Source organism: Xiphophorus couchianus, chromosome 4 (genome assembly GCF_001444195.1).
Source record: "Xiphophorus couchianus chromosome 4, X_couchianus-1.0, whole genome shotgun sequence".
NCBI lineage: Eukaryota > Metazoa > Chordata > Actinopteri > Cyprinodontiformes > Poeciliidae > Xiphophorus > Xiphophorus couchianus.
The window spans coordinates 36,294,389-36,317,853 of record NC_040231.1 but is presented as its reverse complement, the minus strand read 5'-3'; the positions used below and the strand labels follow the sequence as shown (position 1 = coordinate 36,317,853).

Genomic DNA, 23,465 nt, shown 5'->3' with positions numbered 1-23,465 from the left:
AAAGTTGTTACTTCTAGTACTCCTCCTACACCTACAGTTCAAACTGTAGGTTATGTTTATGGCCCCTGAAGATGGCGCTCATATTACTAGTCTAGAGCAGTGACGTTATGTTCCAAAGCTCTATTCCACTCAGTTCTAATCTCACTTCATCTCTCCATCTGGACTTTCTCCTATTGAGCTAGATTTCTCCGGTACGGAAGTCGTAATGTTTTTCTCTGCATTATTTTAGAACTGTATTCTACCGCTAAGCTACCTTTCTGAATATTTGTTTTGACTTTACTCAGTTTTATTGTTCCTGCTGCATGCTGCCATTTTCTACTGTCACTACCTGCTGGTCAAGGAGGAGTGAATGCTGCAAGTCAGTTAAAGTCGATGTAATCTGCTGGGTTTCCTTAGAAATAAACTTTTTTAACAACTTTGAAGAATTAACTGAGCTTACTATACCATTTGATAACAAGGATCAAATCTTGCTACACTGAATATAAAAAAATGAGAGAAAATAGAAAACTAAAAGTGGAAAACAGGAAAAATAATGCTGAGAAGGAGGAGTTCAGTTCTCATGTGGTCCAGATGCAACTGAAATCTCCCTTTATTGAAATTTCACAAATCACAAACTTGGTTTTAAATATTCTGCTATTAAAGTAGAATAATTTAGTCCAGGTCTGAAGAGTCAGGGTGTTCTGGTTTTTGAAAGACACTTAAGCTGGTGATCTGATCCACTTTAGAATGTAACTCATAAAGTTTCATTTTATCTTGAGGTGTTAAATCAATTGTGCTACAACAAACATGTAATTCTTTAATTAAAGTACTCTCACTCTTGTTTTGTTTATTCAGTATTGTACTAAATTTAATGCTAATTTCTCTCATTCTGTATTTAATAAATCCCCACTTACTAATTATCCTATAATTGAATCATCCTCTTTTGTCTCATTTATCAGTTATTTGCCTTTGATGCAGTAATCTTCATTTTCTAAGAATTTTGCATTCAATTTCCAAAATCGTTTTTGGTATGTTTGACTTTAGTAGGCTCTAATGTTAAATCTATGAAGCAGTGGTCTGACAGTGGGACTTTCATATTAGCATTTTGGTTGTGTGACTGAGAATGAATGTCAATGTTAATCAAGCAGTAGTCTAACCTGGATTTACTTGTTCCATTTGGTTTATGAGAAACTTTTAATGGTTGGATTTAATTATCTCCAGATATTATGTCATTTATTACTAGCCATACTAGCTTCTCCTTAAGTCCTCTCAGCCAGAGACACCATCGGATCTTCTATCTCTCTTGTTCCATTAATATTTCCTTTCTCATTATTTTCTTTCAGTAAAAGTCCATGAGGTACCTCCAATTTAACCACTTTCTGTTTGCATTCATTAAGCTCCTCAATATTGAGTTGCACAGCCTTTGCTACATTAGCCATCATAATGCTAACCTGATGGCTTTGCTCTCGGATATCCTCTAGTTACCAGTTACTTTTGTCTGCAGACTAAATATCACGTCAAGAATAGTATTGTTATTTACTTGTTGTCATCTGTGTTGTGTTTTGTTGGTTTGGTTTTCCTTAGCAGTCAGCTGTTTGCTTGGAGTTGAGGGAGCCGAATCATCATCACAGTCACGCTTCATTAGCGTGGTTATTTGGGATTCTGCATAATCATGCTACTTTGGCCTCTACAGTTGTTGTTTTACCAACAACTGTAAATCCTGTAGGTGTTCAGGATTTTGTATTTGTTTTAAGCTTCTTGGAATCCATCATGGTGTTTCGGGTGGAAATAGACAGATAATTTGCCAGAAAGTTGGTCTTATGCGGATCTCTCAGAGACACAGCTTGTCAGTCCGCTATCTTGGTATTAACCAGCTTAAGTTAAAATGAGACATGGAGACTTGTTCTGATGTTCTGCTATGTTAATGCGCTCCTGTTCATGGAAACGCTGGCATTAGTCTCTCTTCAGGAGTCAGATGAGAAAAATTACTGGCTCCAAGAAACAAAAAAAACTCCTGTAGAGCATTTGAACTTGGATGCCTGCAGTATTGAGTCAAAGTACATTCCAAAGCAGAAAAAAACACTGTTATCAAAAACTTTTTCTAACAGAGGGATGGGTGGAGGTGTGATCAGGACAATAGAAGCACTGCTGTCAACTTATCCATTTTATCTCCATGTTTATACATTTTTCAGATTCCTCTAGTCACTTCTTTTTTTTCTTCAAGACAATAATTAATGATAAATTTAGTGACTCTTATTCTGTGTTGTGTAATGTATTTATGGAAAGATGAAAGATGGATAGAGTGAGGAAAGAGTTGTTTATGTCATCATAGCAACCAATAACAACTGACATAGGAACTGTCATGACAGTTGGATACAAACTCCAACTATGGACATATAGACCACAAATTGTGTAAGCACTTTCAGCAATATATAAGACTGTTGGAGACTGTTATGGCGACAGCGATCAGCAGCTGGACTGCAGCCTGTCTGTGCTGAGAGGTGGAAAGGGAGTGCTGTGCCTTCAAACCCAAACCAAGTTGTACAAAGCTGTATGGCTGAAAATTCAACTGTCAAACAAAGGCAAAGTAATGCTGAACTAAACAAATTGCACAAACATGTCAAAATTTGCACAGGAAAATAAAGATAGAACCCTAAATAACCTACTAAGCAGTTGCTTAGTAGGTTATTTAGGGTTCTATCTTTATTTTCTATGTTTCTATGTTTTTCACCAAAAACAAGTTGATTTGGGGGTAAGTTTTACTTTAATTGTGCCACGGAGCAGAAAGCTGACATTGTTTCTCCCTGCATCAGTACATGCAGGGACGCATGTACTGATGCAGAACTGGCGCAGAAAAGCCGGTGGATTCTATGGAATCTATGGCTACTACAATCAACAGACACCAGACAGGCACACCCACTAGAAGGAAACAAATGCACTCAGTATAACACTTACATTCTATTGGCTGAAAGGTTGCCAGGCTATTGTTCCAAGCGCTAGCAACAAATTATTCGGAGCACAGAGGTTTGCAAGTAGAGATTTGATCCCAGCAGAGACAAGTTTTGAGCACCAGAAGAGGTCTGAGAAAGCACAGTGAATATTTGAATAGAGCAGAAGTTTTGAGTATAAGATTTCAAGTTTTGAAAAGAAACCTGAGGGAGGGCGGGGAAAAGCAGAAACTGCTTCAACCTTTGCAGGTAGGGGAACCGGCCCTTGAGAAGACATTTTGTGTCCCAGGAACTCAACAGCAGGCAGTCCAAACTGACATTTAGCTGGGTTCACCATCAGGCCATGTTCACTGAGTCTAAGAAACAGCTGACGAAAGTGCATCATGTGTTCTTCCGCAGAGGGACTAGCCACCAATATGTCGTCCAAATAGATGAACAAAAATGGCATACCCTGCAGGACTGAATCCATAAGCCACTCTAAAGTCTGTGCTGCGCCTTTAAGACCAAAGGACATCTGTAAAAAATCATAAAGACCAAAAGATAACTGCAATTTTGGGTAAATCTAAAGTATGCACTGGGACCTGATGGTAACCTCTCACCAAGTCCACCTTAGAGAAAACATTTGCTCCAGCCAGGCGGGCAGAAAAGTCCTGAATGTGAGGAATTGGGTACCTGTCATTACTGGTCCCGTTGTTAAGGTGTTGAAAATCCCCACAGGGTTGCCAACTCCCGTCTGCTTTGGGAACCATGTGCAACAGAGATGCCCATGGACTTTTGGAGCACCGTACAATGCCAAGACGCTCCATGTTTGCAAACTCCTATCGCTAACTTTGCGGTGTCTAGGCGGCGCGCTCGCGCAAAAACCAGTGGACCGACCATAGGTATACAATGTTCCACTCCATGCTTTGCCACGTAGAAGAAAATGTGGGAACCGTTAAAGATGGGAACTCTGCTAACAGACGCTGATGCTCATCACCTGTGGCAAGCATGTTGGCGAGGGGTCAATGGCCGGAACCGCCAAGTTTACAGAGGTATGTATCAAAAGATACAGCATCTATTAAGCAGCTATTAGCAACATGTACTAATAACCTAAAAGCACACAAAAAATCTGCACCCAAAATAGGTAAAGACACAGAAGCTATTACAAAGTCCCACTGAAACTGATGTCTGTTGAAACACACAGTCACCAACTCGATCCAAAACTGTGAATCAGAGTGCCGTTAGCCGCGTCCAGCGGCGGTCCATTACTTTCGCACAAAACGTCTGCTGCCAAAACAGGAACGATGCTCCGCTGTGCACCCGAGTCCATCAGGAAACGCCATCCAGAGACCTCATCCATGATGAAAAGCAGCTTGTCCGAGGTGCCGGCACACACAGCTGCTAGCAAGCGCCAGCTCTGTCGTTTCCCTGACGCACGAACGAATATGGATTAATGCAGCGCTTCACCTTCACTCTGAACTGACGATGGTAGAAGCAGAGAATGTCGTCGTTCCATCACTCCATCACCACATCCACGGCATCAACAGGCTCCGACTCTCCTTGAGTCACACCGGGTAGAAATACTAGAGCCTGGAAGCCAACAAAATCCGGTCCACTTCTTCAGCCATGGGGCGATAATCCTTTGCCCGGATCAGCGGGGAGCTGGCCAGCAGGTGCAAACAGGTGGAGGAAGCTGGAGCAGAAACCGATGTGTAAAACGGAAGGAAACATCTCCTGAGCCAAGTAATGCCAACATGTTCTCCATCAGCTCGGGGGGCTTGCGATCCCCCAAGTCATTCAGAGTGTTATGTTCGGTGTTTTTCTGTGTATTTATCTCGAGTTTCTGTCTCTGAGTCTCTCTGTTGTCCTCTCTTACCCCTTTGATTGCTCCCTGGTGTGTATTGTTTCCTTGATTACTCCCTGTGTATTTAACCCCACCTGTGTCCCTTGTTCCTCGTCAGGTCCTTGTCTGAGTTGGTGTCTTGTCGCTGTCATATGTGTGCTTCAGTCCTTCGTCTATGTTCCAGTTGCTACCTGTGTTGAGCCCTGGCTTCCACTCAGCAGTGCTGCCTGGCGTTTTGGACTGTTTGTTTTGGATCATTCATCATTAAAATCATTTATTTATTACACCCTGGGTCTACAGCGTTCTGCCTCACCACCTCCACATCGCTTTTCCTGACACAGAGAGAGCAAGCGATCAGCCTTCTCCGTGTCTGACAGTTGGTAGAGCCGAATCAGATTCTCCTTGAGCGGCTGTACTTGTTAGCGGTTGGTGGGTTCCTCAGCAGACCCATCAGACGGTGGGTGGAAATGAAGTCCAAAGCAGCAACTACATGGAAGTACTTGGTCTCATCTATGGTTATCCCACTGAGATGGAACTGGGCTTCCACATGCTGGTACTATGGTTCTGGATCGTGCTGCCAGAACTCTGGAAGCTTGATAAGGGCAGTGAAAACAGAATCAGCGGTTGGAGCAGCAGCCGCCTGGCAAGAAACTGGGTCCAAAACCACAGCTGGCAGAGAAACGGCAGCAGCATCTGGTGAGTTCTCTTTAAAAAACATGTTCAGATGTTCGGGGTCATCAATGTGGAAGTCAGCAGAAAAAGACAAAAATATAATTTGAGTCTAGTTTTATTCTCAATTTCTTACAATCCAAACCAAAAATAGAATAAAGTACAACCGTTGGTGTCTTCTCACCTCACCTTCTCCCCTTCACAATAAAAGTATACATTTGGGTGTGAAATATATACATTGTATACGCCACACACAAGTATTAAAATTTTTGAGAACAAATGACATGAAATCCTGCTTTCAGCCTGAAAATGTGTGCTCTCTAATTATGGCAGAAAAATTCCCCCGTAGTCTGGACTGACTGAACACATTTAAGTAACAGTGCTGCTGGTAAGTGTCTTGAACTAATGTTCTTTTTCTCTGTGGTTGCTGGGTGTTGTGACACACTTCCTGTTTGTGTGACAGGAAGCACAGTTTGAAATACTTGCAGAAGATTTTACCTTTTCAGATTCTGCAAAGTGCCTGAAGAACGATCAACACACAGGTAAGACACAAGTACTACCTCTCTGTATGCAGGACTGCCTGGGCTGCTTGCTAACTGTTCTAACAATTTGATAAAAGTGAATTTGGTGGTGTGATCTGCAGTATCTTGTAGGAAAGTGACACCGACTGAATTTCCTGTTTGAGTTGGGGGTTTTGTTGCAGTCGTCATTTGTCTTAATGTTTCCCATGGCTGATATACTCGAAATGATTCATTTTCGCAGTAGCCATGCTGACTCACATATAGAAAGATTAAATTGTATTCTCTAAAAAAAACCAGATATCAGTAAAAGATTTCACAAAGTATTTTAATTCAAATTTAGTCCAATTTATTCCAAAATGGCGCATTTTCATACACTCGGTCTCATGCACAGAAACAGGAGACTCAACTGCTGGAATTCTTTAATGGTACCGTACTTACTCAGGTAGCTGTTCCAAAATATAAGGTCTGAAATCTGCAAGGCAAAAAACAATGTCCAAAAAGATGTTATCAAGTACTGTACCCTAGTAGGGGAAATGATCTACATAAAGAGAAGGCTGGCTGACAGCAGGTCTCACATCCATCCTGGACTGGCAAGGGTTGCTTTGGAGCCTTTTGCTGGAGTCCTAATTCAGAGTGGGGTCCAGAATATTGATAGTAAAACTAAAAATCTTTCCTCTCGTCATCATCATGCTCCCTGTGGTGCTGAGACAGGCAGATAGAACTGCAAAATGGATGGCAGAGGACGACCTAAGGGAGAGGGAATGTGTGGTGACATTAAGGAGTTCTTCGAAATAGGAGGGAGTGAGGTTATGGATAGACTACATTTATATAATCCAGAAGATAAAAAAATAACTGCCCAAAATAGGAAATAAGTTTATGGAAATGAGACACAGCAACAGTATCTGGCAGCAAAAAGTTGCATCAAGCAGAAATCTGGAGACAAAACAGTAGTGGTTAGATGTTATATAATGCCTATAAATATAGTCAGCTGGTCACAATTTTTTATGTCAAAAGACATTAAAATTGTGAACTTTAGCTGACGTTGCGACATCTACAAGGCATTACATGCCTGCTGATGCACACAGACTCATGCACATACAGAATGGAAGAGGAGAAACGGCTAGCTGGTGATCGATCGCCTGTGAGATTAATATTACATAAAATATTTAAAGCACTTTTTTTGGACACTCAAGGCGATGTGAAGTAGTAGCTACTTCATAAAGGTCAACTATAGCACAACAAAATAGGACACCCACCACAGTGAAGTTAGGGCAGCACATACCAAACTGGCAATCTGCTGCTCAACAGCAACCAAACTCCATCTTGGGTGTTAGAGATGGTGGATTGATCCAAAATATTGAAATATTCATACCAAGTCAATGTCAGATCAATACTAATGGGATAAGATTGATAGTTCAGTTTCTTGAAATTTTATTTTATTTTTGTATCGAGTAGAGCCAAGTACCTCTACTACTGACACACAATAGTATTCCAGTCACCTCTGTTAGTAACACAGATATGGGTTATATATGGATTCAACAAGTATGTGACAACACTTAGCATAAGCAGTTACACCTGAAGAACATTTCCAGGATTATAGGACTAATGTCTCAGCCAGATCTAGAAAAACTCATCTATGTGTTTATCTTTAGTCATATTGATCACTACAACAGCATTTTCACAGGTCTACCTAAAAAAAATCGGACAGCTGCAGCTGCTCCAGAATGCTGCTGCTTGCGTTCTCACTAAAACCAGGAAGTTAGAGCACATAACACCAGTTCTAAAGTCCCTCCACTGGCTCCCTGTAGCTCAGAGAATAGACTTTAAAATCCTGTTGATAGTTTCTAAATCACTGAACGGCTCAGCACCACAATACATTAAAGATCTGCTGTTGTTGTATCAACCTTCCAGACCTCTCAGGTCTTCTGGTTCTGGTTCTGCTCTGCATCCAGAACCAGAACCAAACGAGGAGAAGCAGCATTCACCACAAATTTGGAACAAACTTCCAGAAAACTGTAAAACAGTTGAAACACTTGAGTTCCCTTAAATCTTGACTAAAAACCCACCTGTTTAGAATTGTATTTGAAACATAATCAATTACACATTTAATGATGGAACTTGACTTAATGTAATGTTTTAATTGTTGATTCTATGCATGACTTTGTGTTTTTATAATGTAAAGCACTTTGAAATGCCTTGTTGCTGAAATGTGCTATACAAATAAAATTTGATTGATTGATTGATAAGCAGTTTATTTGGAATGGTGAGTTGTTTCTCTGCCATTGGCACGTTGAGCAGTGGATACACAAGCTTGACTGAGAGCGCTATCACTATTGTTACAATGACAAATTTTGCTGGATGATAAATTGTTTCAGAAGTTATTCCAATAAATGATAATATTTTTGTTTTGAGACCATTTTCAAGTAATATAGTGGTAATGACATAATGTAAGAATCCATTCTCGGAGATTAATAAGCTTTAAATTCCAATGAACATTTAACACTGGAACTGGTCGACATTTTAAATATTCAAAGTACATAAGCAACAGAAACAACAAATAAAATAAATTATTAAGTTTCTGTAAACAAAACTTTTCTTTTAAAAATGGTCTAGTTGGGACTGAAAACTCTTTCTACCAGTTTTTGGTAGAAAGACAGAGAGAGTAAAAATAAAAACAATAAATGATGCAAATTGACAGATTATCTGTCTCATGTCACAACATAGTGACAGTTTAAGCAAATATGCAAAAAATATAAATTTATAAAAATTACATACTGCAGTTTTAAGCATGTCAATCCACTTTCAAATCCTGTAAATAGATGGTAAAAGAAACACTGGTTCTAAACACACAGAAGCAGCAGGCAGAGAATTCCAGAGACACCATGTCAGATACAAGAAAGTTATAAAAATACATTTTGTATTGTGGTTAAAGTAACATTTATTACTTTCATGAATTGCTTTGATGAACTTTTAGTTTCTTGTTGTCTTGTGTTTACAGCTATTTATCTTGTATGCCTCGTTTTAGGTCACAGAGAAGAGATCTTTAGAGACAGGCTTTCAATAACCAACATATAAAGATCAGTGGGTCCACCTTTCCAAGAGTCCTCCAAACGATCTGCCTGTTAGCTAAAAAAATAACAGCACACCAAAGAAGATAGATTGTTAAAATACACAGCATCCATATCGCTACCATGAAAGAAGAGGAGAACATTCTGGAGCTCAGCGATGCAGCCCCTGAACCATCATCCATTGTGACTTTTGAAAACACAGCTCAAAAAGCTTCAGGATCAAAAATAGCTCCTCCAGTGGCACCCAAACCTGCTTGGTTTAACCCGAGTCTGAGGAAAATACAAGAAAATCCAGATCAGAGGAAGCAAGTCAGTGATTCAAAGGAGATACCTGAGGCAGGTGTTACCAGAAGCTTTGGAGGCAGGTCTACCTCAGGTACTGTTAGCATGTCATTCAAACAAAAGATTCGCTCTTTTGAGACATTTTCTACTGCAGAAGCTCAGGAAAAAAGAGCCAGCAGAAGATCCACTCCCCATTCCAACTTGCTTGCTTTGTTAAAACAGGAGTCTGAAAGTGCCTGTTGTTCCCCAGACAGACATGATGGCAAGAGCAAACAGGGCATCCCAACAGAAATGCAGTCAGATCAGTCAACATCTGTTGTGAATGAGAACATCTCTGTTCCACCTTCTGTCATCACATCAGCTATGGACCAAGATTATTGTCAACCTAAAGTCAAGATGTCTGAAGATCAGCTTTCTTGCTATGAGATAGGTATTAATAACCTACCTTCTGACACCATCTGCTTAGAAACTGACTCTGTAATAGATTATGCTACTTCAGCCTCTGTTCATGCTGGTTGTAAACTCCAACCATCCACAGAGGAATCTGAGTCAGAGACAGTGGATATCAGCAGGTCCAGTGTCTTACCCTCTGCTTCTTCAGTGAGAATGAATCAAAAGGAAGAAGAGAAACATTTAGAGGAGAACTCTGGAAATGATTGTGAAGAGCGACTTAGAACAGCTCAGAACACTTTCCACACAGCAACGTGTCAGCCCCAGAAGAGCCAGGAGGGAGAGCAGTTTGGAAAAATCATCGCCTTCAGCAATCAGGTAACACATTACCTGATTACAGAGTAAAGAATTTTAATGATGTATCTTATCTGTAAAGCCTGGCCTGAAAAAAGAGCATTATTATGTGTTGACTGTGTGGTGCATACATGTTTTCACAATTATGGAGCCATGTTCCTATATCAACTTTAATTTAAGTCTTTATATTTGAATAGCAGACAAACTGAGAACAAACACATCTACAAAGTAGTATTGTGATCTTTCCATAAGATATTCACAAGACAAAAAGCTGTGAAATATTACAAAATAAAACCTTATCTGAAAATAAAGAATCACTACACTGAAAAAAATAACTCTTTGGATAACATAAAAAAAATTATGGAAAGGATTTCCACCTGATTAATTTGCTTTATTTCAGCACCATGTGATTCTGTTACTCCTGTTTAAATCAAACATGTTGGCTCAACTTAATACATTATGGTTATTCTAATTTAAATTAAATGAGTTGGCTCAATTTAATTTATTAAGGTTGATTCAACTCATTTACTATAGTTGGACCCAATGTAATTTAAAAGAGCCAGCCCAACTAATTTGCAATGTTTTGGACCAAATAATTTACTGATACAGATGTGGCTAATCTGTATTAAAATAAGATACAGATGCGCCACAAAAACAAACATTTTACTTTCATGGAAATTTTAACTCACGATAACGACTAATGGGAGCCCTGAGCTTGTTTCTCTGCACTGAGACGGTTCCATCTGGGAGTGATGAGAGACGATGACACCCTTAGTGTTGCTTATGCACGGGGTGCTTGGTCTCTAGTGGTGAAGCAGTTTGAAGCTTCATTGCCTCATTAACAGGCTGGTCAGCATATCATGCAGAGCTTGGAATGTGGGAATCACCTGCCAGGATAAATCCATTCTCCTGTCTCTTCTCTGGGCCTTTTCCCCGCGCAAAGAAACTTTCCAAATAATCTGATCTGTTTCTTACTCACTTTGCTGCTTGTAGACTCAATGTTGGCGCGCAAGACGTAACCTAGAGAATCCGGTTAAAGGATTTTCAAAATAAAAGATCCTCCAGACTCAAATAATACATAAAACGGAAATATTTAATTATTTCTTGTGCAGCTTGGTACCAATTGGTCCACAGACCGGTACTGGTCCGCGGCCCGGGGGTTGGGGACCACTGTGCTATACTACAGCTGGTTCAATATTGCATCCAATGAATGCTTAGGCTACTTAGCTTGACCACCAAAAAGGGCAGATTAGCTGCAATGTTAAATTGTTCCTCTGCCATTAGCACACTTGGCAGCACAAACATGAGGTTGATTGACAGTGCTAAGATGCTCCTCCTGACTCTGTGGGTTATTTTTGACAGTGGTGCATTTCTTCAGATGGCAATAGTAGCACTGGGATGAAGTGGAAGAATTCTATCTTTTTACAGATAATCTGTCTCATATCATACTGTCATAACAAGGTGACATAAATTTGTTAAAAAAAACAAAAACATTTTTGTAACAGTTGCATACTGCAGTCTTAATGCATTTGAGGTTAAAAGGTATCAAAAATGTAATGACTCACTAGAGGTACTTGGAAGAATCAGTCTTGACACAGGGGTGAGCAAAAATATCAGATTTTATTAAAAGATAGAGCGGAGCGGGCACACTGGCTTGTCAGCTGCAACACTGCGGGGCACGGGGAGAGATCGGTGACTTGAGAAATACTTCAGAAGGAATCTGTTGGTGTGTGTGGAGTATACACTAACCTGGTCTGCCAATCAAGTACTGTAGTGATCTGCCGAGGGACGAGGAAGGAGGCAGATGCTCCATTGACGGAGGGCTCTGGAAGGAGTACCAGGGGAGGAGAAGAAATGATTCGTGAAGACAGACTCAGTCCCCCTCCACGTTCAGCAAAAGCACAAAATCCAAATCCACTTCTTTGGTCAGACAGCCTGTCTTTGGTCAGAGAGCAGAATAGGTATCCGGAGCAGTAGGCATGAGTGGGGAATCTGAAAAACAGGCATGGGTCGAGATAAAGATAGGCAACCAGCGACAATCCAACTAGGGCAAGGGGAGGGGGGCAAATCCAGGGAACATGAGTGAAGTCACAACAATGAGGTCGAGATGAGAGTACTGGAAAACTACTAGCGAAAAGCGTTTGATAATCTGGCAGTGTGTGACTGAGTGAGGCTTAAGAAGGGAAACAATCAGGGAGCAACACAAGTGCAAGGAATGAAGGTAATGAGGAACATGACATGGATCGGCTCAAAGCAAAAGACACAGCACCATATGAACATCAAAGAAAGCTTGGGTTTCATGTATGCCAAAGGGTGGGGCTGGATGTCTGTGGTTTACTTAGGCCTGTCACGATAGCAAATTTTGCTGAGCGATTAATTGTCTCAAAAAATTATTGCGATAAACGATAATATTGTCTCAAGATCTTTTTACACTGATTTAATAGAAATGACATAATAATGCATGTGATTTCCTGCCAAAGATAGATACACTTTATTTTCAAAAGAATATTTAACACTGGAGCTGATAAACTAAATAAACAAAACAACCAAAAACAAAATGGATTCTCAGTCTCCATTAACAAAAAATGTGTTTGAATAAAAACTACATAAAGCCAAAGTGGAAATAAATACTGCATTCAACCAAAAGAGTGCAGATTATGAAGTCTGTATATTATGTTGCCCTTCAGTAATAATTAGATTTAAATAGAGAAGATGGGCACATCCACTACCTGATGCAATAGTTCACACTACATGATTTTTTGCTCCTATTTTTCCCCTTACAACAATCTTAGAACGCTGGTCTTTGTAAGATTGTGTGGTGTGTTATGGTAGATCGTCGTTGCTGCTCCTATCTAAATCAGGGGTTTTCCCCACTAGGATCTTAACGCAGCCTGTTGAGTGTGACAGGCAGCCAATCAGAAAGCGCGGATTCTCCTCCGTGTTTTCTGAGGGGAAATTACGTCGGGGAATCCCAAACAGCTGACACGGCGCAACCCGAAGTCCAGCGGACATCGGATATGATATGTGGAAACAACATTAATGTTTATTCAACATGCAAAGAATATAGAAATGACAAGGGGAGGAGTTGGAGCTAAATTGCTACCGCAGTTGAGAAACCCTGTAGCTTTTCAGCTGTTCTTCGTTAACGTGACGTATATAGGTTCTAATGATTTTCATTCAGTCAGGACTTTACGCTGACACTAGCCACATGCATTGCAGGTAGATTGTAGTAAAGCATTGATTAATGCCTGGTTTTAAAATTAGTTCACTGGACTTGTAGCCACTATTTTGTGCCCATTGTTGGACACCACACAGCAGGAACGAACCCGATCAAACCGTTATACCTAGGATCTCTGTCGGCTAATGTGTGGTCTGTCAGGTTTTGAAAATAGGCCGACAATCGGCCTACAGCTCTAAGATTGTGTCGTGTGCGCTGGGCTTTACACTAAGGAAATGAGGAAGGAGGGTCATTGGAGAGCACCGGAGTTGAGCCCTTTTTCATTCAGTGTCATTAACAGAAAGAGAAAAAGGTCGGAAGAGACGATAATGCCGATAATTGAAATGACATCGATAGTTTTAATTTATCGTATGATTAATCGATTTATCGTTTATCGCGACAGGCCTAGGTTTACTCTTTGATTCATACAGATTTCAACTTGTGTCTGCTGACACAGAATCAGGTGGTACTGCATCCTTCTCTTCACAATGTGTGATGGCTGGACTGGGGCTGAAAGAGTGCAAAATTCCCATCTCTCACTGTTTTCACATGGTTTGCTCTAAATCTCACATACATCATCTGATTTGCACCAAAATGGATATTAAAGACTTTTTTTTTTAGCTTCTAGAGAGGCCAATTTGATTACTTTTGAATTTGACTCCACTCCCCTAGACTATTTCCAACAGCTGTATCATCATCCAGTCAGCTCTAGATTTTGTGTGCATTATCAGGAAGGACTGCTCAACACATTGGTGTGGTAGGTTGATGACATCACTCAACCATTTAGAGAAGAAACATGATTATCTGGTGATTCCTCCAGCTTTTCCCTGTGTGTGATATAAGATTAAAACTGTATCCTCTAATTATTAAACACCATGCATGACATGTTCCAAAGCCTAAAGAAGTCTTTGCCAATACTTTACCATGAAACAGGAAGTGAAAATAACTCCTGTCTGGAAGGTCCGATCTTGGCCAACTTCACACTGAACTTGCACTGATGTTAACTGAAGGCAATTTGACAGATTTACCGAATGTGCCGGATAGTGGACACATATGGGAGTGGTGTGAGGGCATTGATGATGGCGATGGGATTTGGATGATGGCCCTCGCAGCTCAGTGAGAGCCGCCCAATGTTGCTTGCAGTATTAAAATATTAATATTTTAATTGTGTCTATTTTTTTAGGTTTCACAAGCAATATTGCGTTCCCTTCCTTCTTCTGACCATGGCAATCCTCAATCCCAAAATGTTCTGGAGACTCCACTTAAAGATGTTGATAATCCCCAAGAGTCTGAGCTGGGTAAAGACTGCACAAATAAAGGTTTCTCTGTCAGGTGAGACTGCTAAAATGGGTTTGGGTTTCCAGACAGATGCAGAAAATGTTCACAGGCGGATCACCACCATCATACTCATGTTCGTATTTCATCTTTATGACAGCCTAGCCACTCTGACAGAATGCACCACTGAGCAAGGAAGGCAGACCTCTGACCGAGAAACCTACGCTCATTCTGTCATCTCAGTTATCCCTTCTCAGGAAATACAGAAGATGATTGAGGAAGTTGAAGCTTTGGATGAAGAGACACTGAAGGTAAAAAAAAAGCCCCATAATCTTTAATAAATTTTGAGTTCTTAAAATTTAGGCTGAAAAGCATAGAAGATTGATATCTTAAAGACTACATGAAACTTTTATCTTTGAAGAACCTTGAATAATATGAGTTACAACAACATTTAATGCCCCTTTGTGGTCAATAAAGTATTTCTGAATTTGAAAAATATTTTAAAATTTCTAAGAAACATCTAAAACCAGGTTTACACATTAAAAACACTTACTGCTAAATCATTTTTCTACCAAACTTTTAAGAATAATTAAAAATAAATTAAACTTTTAAAATGAAAGAAAAGAACAATAATTAAACTCTGTACATAATTCTGCTTCATACTTCCAGCAACTATTGGACATCCATGTTGTGATTCTGCACAAAGACATAGGAGCAGGGTTAGGCTTCAGCATCGCTGGAGGATGTGACCTGGAGAACAAAGCTCCAACAGTAAGAAGAACCCAGAGGACATTGTTAAAATAGCTTTTTGTCATCACTCAGATTACTGATATTTTGTTTCTAGGACACTATCTGCAGTGGCGGTTGAGGGTACTGCATATATGACATTTTCATTAGATCCCTGTGGGTTAGACAAATTCAGTAGTATATAAAGTAAAAGAATAGTTCCAAGAGCAACACCTATGTTATATCTACTAATTGTCTGTCTGTCTTGCACTCTGCTGTATCATAATTTCTGAAAAAATGTAAAGTTACTGAAACTCCCTTGCTTGTGGCAAAAATCAACCCCTTACCTGGAGAGAGCATTCTACCTTTTCCAAATGAGATCTATGTGTTCAAACTTAGAGAAGCTGGATACTTATCCTAGCCACTGAAAGCTACACATAAAATTATCACCACTCTTCACCATATTTGGAAGTGTGACCAACACGGACTGAATGACGTCCTTCACTTCCTCTGCTGCCATTGCTAACACTGCAACACAGAAAGTCATTGACATCGTTCACAACTTTTCCTTTTGTTTGCTAACTGGCCTGGTAGAAATTCTACTAGGGAAATCCATATCAATAGGAGAAAGCCCAGACAGAGCACTGAAGTGAGATTAGAATTGAGAAGAATTGTCCAGGAAGGCCAGGCAAGGCAGAAGGTATGGTCCCTCCATAGCTGGAACGCTCTGATCCACTTTGTCAAAAACTGAGACCACAAGTGTTGTTCTCCCAGACCTCTATAGAATATGTCAATGTCATGGAACCAAAGGGGGTAGGAACGGGTTTATCATTGGAGGGGACACATATCAGAAACCTGGCAGATCCGTAAAAAGCTTGAGCAGAAATGTCATAAACAAGGGTGTCATCAACACGCTACTCTAATCTCACCCCTTATTTTAATAACGAGTAATTTAACGTGTTACTATTTGCACATTAACGTTACATATCCAAGACACTGTGTTACTGTATTTGTCTACATATAGTGTCCCCAAAAAACATCTTCTTCCATTTCCTCTTGAACAAATGGCTTGAGTCTTTAATCAGGCAAAATGACTGCCATTTCAGGACTGTACTCTCACTTTATCATTTGTTAGGAAATGATTAAGTGATTTTAAAAAAAAACTAGCAAGCTAAATTCTCTGGTAGCACACACAAGCTTGCCAGATTCTGATATATTTTATTGGTCAAAAATGTAAAAAACAGTTAGTAAAATAGGACTCAGTAGTTTTACACTCAATCCAGTAGTTTGACCTCGACATCAATGCAACAGCATTCAGGAACTTGCTAAACACAGAACACTGAAAAACACAGACTGAGGTAAAAAAGCCTAAATGTTTAGTTCTCCTGTCATTTTCAGTCATAGACATTTGAATTAAAATACCTTGTGTTATGTGCTCCTGTTTGTCCCTCATTCTGATTCTCTGCACCCTGATGCATTTACAACAGATAACACTAATATACAGTGGCAGAATGTCAACTAACTAAAGATAAAAAATTATGTATTTTGTCATATAGGATGAACATTTTACGTGATAGAATTCTTATTTGCAGATGCATACATTATTATATATCTCATACACTGTCAACCCTGTTTACCTCATAATCTAACTCTTATGCAAAGTTTTAACTCATTTATTTTAAAACTTCTCCTCCAGCTCTCTCCTTTTCATGTCTCCTCTCTGTTGCTCCTAAACTTGCAAAATATAAAACGGAAATTCAGAAATTAAATGTAAGTTACATAAAACCAACATAAAAATAATTAATGTTAGAGCCAAACAGGAAGAACAAAATCAGGAACATTTCACCATATAAACGTTCAGAACACAGCTGGGGTGTTTTACTGCAGCTGATAATCTAATCAGAACCTGACCACTATAAGTAGTGTGGAAATAATAATAAAAAATAAAAAAATATATATATATACAGTATATATATACAGTATATATATACAGTATATATATACAGTATATTGAAAAGTAAAAAACAAATCAACCTGATGTAAGTCCTCATCTTTTGTCCTTTCTGGCTATAATTAATATGATGTTTATATCTTCACACCCTAAAGCTACCTGGCTCTCCTATCTCTCCCCTGTTGTTGCGCAACACCCCCCCCCCCTCCTTTCTGTCTCTACTCTCTCACTCTCGTACTTCCTCTTCTGAGAGGGGAGATGTGCTACCAGCTCTCCGTCTAACGGGTCCGTTGAGTTTCCTAAATCTGCTGGGATTTACCCTGTCCAGAACTGAAGTAAACTCTGTTTAAGCTGGTTTCGAGAAACGATTCGCCTGGTTATCTGACGGCCTACATCCAGGTGTCCCACCCTTCTTCCCCCTGTGAATTAGCCAGACTGAGCAGCCTACAGCCAACTAGTTTCACAGAGCACACCTGTTAACGGTCGCTCGTTCTCTATTTTGCAACTTGCATTTGTTATTGAACCAGGTAGGTTTTAGTGACTCGGGCGAGTCCCAAGGATGAGGTTTTAAATATGGGCTACCAGCAACCTATAAAACATTTCCCACCTCTTCCTCTCCAGAATCAAACATCACAGCTATTTTACAACCATCAAAGAACTTTAAGGTGACTCATTAACTGAATGTCCACAACATCTTTAGATTTTCTTTATGCTAAATATTTTATTAGTAAGGCATTTTTGCAAGGGTCAGTACAGCTTAATTCAGTAGCAGAAATAATCAAATAAGTAAAATCAATCATCTAGTCTATCTTTCCCTACTGCTGACACTGAGAACTAAAAAAGGAAACCTTTGAGCGAGACGGACGGAGTTTGGCGTTTCGAACCCCAGACCTGGCACGACGACGAAGAAGGTGCGGCAGCAGGAGGAGGAAGTTGATCGACGAAGGCAGGGATCTCTGTAGGTCCGATGAACTTCTTCTCCGCATGGATGCTGAGGTCACACAGGACTTGGTGCTGGCAGGAAAAAAGGCACCAGTTTTTCTTCTTTGTCTTTGTCTTCATCTTTGTCTTTGGGGTCAGAACCCAGCCGATGAGAGAAGTGCGATTCGAAGCCACAGATTGTGGGCCAGACGGGTTGGTCTCCATGTGCAGGACAGTCTCCGGCTCTGTGGCCCCGGCTCTTTTTCAGCTGCAGAGTTCTTTGTCCATCTCGATCTTGGCTCGAAGCTGCCCGGAGGATCCAACGAACGGTTCCTCTTTTGCACCCACCTTATATAGGGTTCATCTGTCTGCTTAGACAGATGATCTCATATCCGTCACTGTCTTAAGAGACATCATGTCATGATGTCTGTGCCAATGTCTCAGGGCTGCTCAACCTCCTGTTTCCATATGAGGTGCTGATCATCTCTGCTCTCCTGTTAGTTCCCCTTTTTCCCTTCCTGTCACCTTTCACCTACCATCTACCTCCAACATATCAGTGATGTTTAATTGCAGTTTTACAACCTTTTACACCATTTCAAGTTCAATGTCAAAATCACATTTATATCACATTTATTTTCTTTAGCTTCTCTGATTTAGCATTCATTTATAATTTTATAACCATAACTTATTAATTATTCTTATTATGATCTTAATGTGAGTTATTACAGATGTTTTCTGAAAAGAAACCAAGAATAATCTATTATTCTAATTATTTGATACCAAAGTTACATTTGCTTGTTTTTCTTATAAGTGTTCTCACAAATATAAGTGTAAGTATTATTACAAGTAAATCAATATTAATATAAGTATTTTACTTTGAATCTTATCAAATTACTCAAAATGTTTAGATTTAATTTTTTAAAACTTTCATGCTTTAAAATAAGGAATAGTCTCAACTATTTTTATAAATCTGCAGGCTGGAAACTTCCTCTTTTTCCAGGAAACCTGCTTTTCTTGTTTAATGACTCTCTCTGACTGACTATGATTTTTTATGATTAGATAGAAAAAAGTAGAATTAAAGCAAAGTTTGCATGAGACAAAACAACACACACAACTAGATTTATTTTATTGACACTTAAGTCTACTGTTGGGCCCTGATGTCACTTGAGTGATTCATTTTAAAGATAACTTTATTATTACTGTTAAACTAAAATCTCCAGCATGGGGAAGTGGGATGAGCTCGGATTTTCTTGACACCCCCTCCACGAGGTCAGACCTTTCACATGCTGGGAGTCCATCACCCTCCTGCAGTTCGCCGTCCTCATCCACTAGAAAGAGAAGAGGTTCGTCTGGGATGTGAAGATGCAGATTCTTCATCCTCAGTTTTCACAGAGGGCTCAGTGTAGTCATCAAAACTCCACTTCTCTTGACACCCCCTCTTTGGAGTTTTGATTTCCCCCATGAGGTGATGAATGTCGAAGAAAACTTGGATCGCTCTGATTCTTCTACAGGAACCTTTGCTGGATGAACTGTCGGTTCTTCAGGATGTGGAATGGTTCTTTAGGGAAGATGGGCTGAGACAGAAGGCCTCAAAAAAAAAAATCAAATTCTGGCTGTTCAGCAGAGCAAAGCAAAAAGCATAAGCATCATGACGCTTTATCCGTAATCATGATCCTATTCCATAGCTGGGGTCGTTAAGGGGTACTGGAGTTGTCAGAGGCATCAGGAATTGTCCAATTAAAAAACTGCAGTCTTTGGACCCGTTCATCAAAACTTACAGCCAGGTTGAAGTGTGATGAAGGTGGAAAAAACACAAAAACAAAACAGTTCCTTCTGTGGATGCAATCCATCGTGTGGGACACAATTAAGTCCTCCGGTTGCTTGTAGGCTTGTAAAATAAGCTTCTGATGCCATGCATTGAGGGGTGAATTCAGCTTGCGTTTGGTTTGATAACACACATAGACTGTAAAACATTTGAGCCGTCTTCAATTGTTTCTACTATCTTCTATTTGTTAAGTCAAATAGATTCAGCAAGTTTTAGATTTTAAATCTAAATGTGTGAGTCCATTAAAGATAAATTTAATCGTAAGTTGTTTTAAGCATTTATTCATTCTGCAATCCTCTAAGAGTCGAATAAACTAGAGTTCCTAGGTCATCAAAAAAAAAAAAAAAAAAACCCTGTTCATACTAGATGTTTCTGAGCAGAATTCATTGTGATGTACAAAAAATTTTATCAGATCAGAAATTTTATTAATGCAATTTGAAACAAAAATCTAAATAATTCTAAAGTAAAATAGGCATTTACTTTAACTCAATATTGTGAATGAAACTAACAGAGAAATGTCTGCTCCTTTACTAGGTGACAACAGTTTTCTCCCTCCTATTGTGAAATAACTATTTTGTTTAAATTTAAGGCATTAAGTAAAACGCAGAATTCAAGACAAAAAAATTCTAGATAACTTGTCTCTTGTTGTTAAATCAACTTCATAAACTAACTTCTGAGATAAAAGCAAAACAATTTTGTGGACTTGAACTACATTTTCAAGGCAGCAGGTGGACTCTCATTTTCAAATTAAACCACCTTCAAATGTTTCACAGTGTACAAGTGGCATCTTCTTTTCTTTAAAAAACAGATTTCCATCCATACCTTCCAGGTGTTGGGTCTGACTTCAATGCCTTGTTACAGAATTGATCTTGGTGATTTTCTATGACGCCGCTTCTTCCTCACGACTTCAGCCCCTTTTCCAGTTTAATCCATCAGGTTGTGACAGGAGTTCTTCTTTAGCATAGTCCAATTTCTTCACGGCCCTCCCAGTCCAAAGCCTTGAAGTTGTTCTTTGAACGGCAACCTTCCTGTAATAGTGGCCAGTCTAATGTAGGATGGCATGGTGCTTGATTCTCTGGCCATCTTCCCGTAATGTTCTGGTTCGCTGTAGCTAAGAACTGGCTTGAGCACTGCTTCCTCATGGACCCCTTTCTTCATCAGTAGTACTGTGTTGAAGTTCAGTACTTACTTTACAAAATCTTGGGCGTTGAATCTCAGCTTGATCACCGTAGTTGCAGGCCGATCTTGAGCTTTAATCCAAACTCTCTGCCCTGTTTTCAGTGACACTTCAAGCTGCAACTTCCCTTTTCCTTCTCTAAGCAAAAAGGAGAAGTGTCTTCGCCTCCCTGCTTTCTGTGACGTGAACGGAGTTCCTCTGCAGGGGAAGACCTGCTCTTCTAGCAGTTGTCACTGTGTCCATCAGCACCAAGAGGTACTTCTCACCTCTCTTTTCTGTTATCCCCATTGGCTCTGCTACATCCATGCAGACTGAACCCCATGGGACTGTGCTCTTGATGAACAAACCTTCCATCCGCTGCCCTCGGCGACCTGCGTTGTATTGACCACACACTTCACAGTCCCTCAGCACGCGTTGGACTTGTTTCACTGGGATCCAAAGATCCTGCTCCTCCAGCTCCTTACGGGTAGGTCGCACGCCTGCATGTCCAAGGGCCTCATGCACGCTCCGCACGACCTCGACCACGTACTCTTCTGGGACCTCCCGTCCTCTGGGAGTACTGTCCCACTTCTCGGTACCGACAAAGACGATCTTCCTTTGTTGGACATAACAGTCCACTTCATCATTCCCACGCCAATGAGCTCCCTCATGCGTGTGTGCTCTTTGATGCTCAACTTCTATCTCCAACTGCATTTTTAGCTCAGCAATCTTTTTCCACAAGTCTCTGTGTGCCACTGGCTTGCCCTTTGCAGTCTCGAAACCATTTTCTTCCCAAATGGCCAAGTCCTCTCTAAGGGCCTGAGCACAGTAGTAACTGTCAGTTACTAACCTGGCACTCTTGATTTTCCTTTTCACCAGCTCCAGCAATCCTTCCAGTACTGCCGTTACTTCTCCGGCTTGAGCACTACCGGGAGCTTTTCCTTTCTGACGGCATTTCTCTCTGCCATCCTGCTTCAGAATAAATCCCCAGTATGCCGACTGGTCGGACCCCTTTCTGGATCCATCGGTGTAGATTGTCCATTCCGGTTGTTCTGGCTTCTCAGATGTCTCTTACGGTCGTTTCTTACTGGTGGGTTGTGCTGGCCCAATTTCAAGCTCCGGGTCCAGCAGGATGTCTTTAACCATGTCTGCGTCTGTGTGATGATGTCAGCTGCTGGTGTTTGTTCCTCTGTTGCCGGATGTCTTCTCGATGGCTGCAGTGGAGGACGCGGTGTGCTTCCTCATCCATCGTCGGCTGATGATACTTTTCTCTCCAGCAAGACTGAGCCAACTTTCCTTTGTCTCGGGTTGATGTTTCAGTTCCTCATTCTTGGAACCAACTTCCCCACTTGCTTCAGGTCTGAGTCACAGTAGCTGTGCAGAAAGCTGATGCTGTTCTGTTGAGGTCTCCTCACTTTCCAAACGATCTGGACGGCCGGCTTCCTCCGGTTTCTTCCCCAGATTTTCCTCCTCGAAGTGATCATCCATCACTCCGTCTCTCTGTCGGTTCGAGTTGTCTATCCCCCAAAGCCTCTCTTTAGCCTTCGAGCAGGGATGGGTCTAGACTATGTTGGCTACTAGCTTCACTGTCTGGATCCGGTCATTTATCCTCAGTAGAAGCCTTCCCTCACCTGTATGCTATACAGTTACTGCAAGGGTTGTGACTGACGGCCTTATCAGTCACCATTAACTCTATTCCTTAAGAGTTAACAAGCCAAGTGAGCTATTCAGATCCTCACATCTGTTTTTACTAACTTGGCCATAGGGCCCTCCTACTCCGTTGGACTGGGCCCCACGTTGGGCGCCACTTGTTGTTGCGCAACACCCCCCCCCCTCCTTTCTGTCTCTACTCTCTCACTCTCGTACTTCCTCTTCTGAGAGGGGAGATGTGCTACCAGCTCTCCGTCTAACGCACATTTGTCAGAGTCAAGGCCCGCGGGCCACATCCGGCCCGCGAGAAGGTTTTTTACGGCCCCTGGAATGATCTTGATTTATTATTAGAACCGGCCCGCAGACCGCAGTAAGCCGGCACCCCGTCTGAAAAAAAAATACCTTCCTTATTTGAACTGTAAGTAGTTCTTTAAATGTTCTGTGAGATGATGTACTTACCCATGTATCCATAACAACCGGAACTTTCAATATCCACCAAGTTATTGCCGAAATATACCATCTATTAAAGGAGTGCCCCCCGGATTAATTACACTCTCTGCAGCTGCAGCTGCGAAGTTACAGTATTAACCCGATACTTGCTGGAAAGTGCAACGTCTCCCCTTTCAGAAACCGTTGGAACTTTTCCACTTAGCGCTACGTGTGGCGGAATTACGGTACTGCAAATTTAGATGTGTCGCCGGCGACACGTGT

At 40.7% G+C, this 23,465-nt stretch overlaps 1 protein-coding gene and 1 long non-coding RNA gene across 3 annotated transcripts in view; one reads left to right on the top strand and one right to left on the bottom strand.

Annotated features, from left to right (window-relative positions):
* The first annotated feature begins 5,071 nt into the window (after positions 1-5,071).
* Positions 5,072-23,465, top strand: part of il16 (interleukin 16) — a 25,016-nt gene continuing 6,622 nt past the window's right edge. Inside the window, exons 1-7 of one of the 2 annotated variants that reach the window (XM_028015446.1) lie at positions 5,072-5,445; positions 5,752-5,806; positions 5,882-5,960; positions 8,965-10,057; positions 14,434-14,582; positions 14,686-14,836; positions 15,195-15,296. In XM_028015446.1, coding sequence (XP_027871247.1) covers positions 9,131-10,057; positions 14,434-14,582; positions 14,686-14,836; positions 15,195-15,296 — 1,329 coding nt within the window. In that variant the 5' untranslated portion in view covers positions 5,072-5,445; positions 5,752-5,806; positions 5,882-5,960; positions 8,965-9,130. The remainder of the gene's footprint in view (positions 5,446-5,751; positions 5,807-5,881; positions 5,961-8,964; positions 10,058-14,433; positions 14,583-14,685; positions 14,837-15,194; positions 15,297-23,465) is intronic. The other variant, XM_028015445.1, reaches the window with a different exon arrangement.
* Positions 19,550-23,465, bottom strand: part of LOC114143423 (uncharacterized) — an 18,256-nt gene continuing 14,340 nt past the window's right edge. The window contains exons 2-3 of the long non-coding RNA XR_003595246.1: positions 21,603-21,604; positions 19,550-19,561 (exon numbers count right to left, since the gene is read on the bottom strand). This is a non-coding gene — a long non-coding RNA (uncharacterized LOC114143423). The remainder of the gene's footprint in view (positions 19,562-21,602; positions 21,605-23,465) is intronic.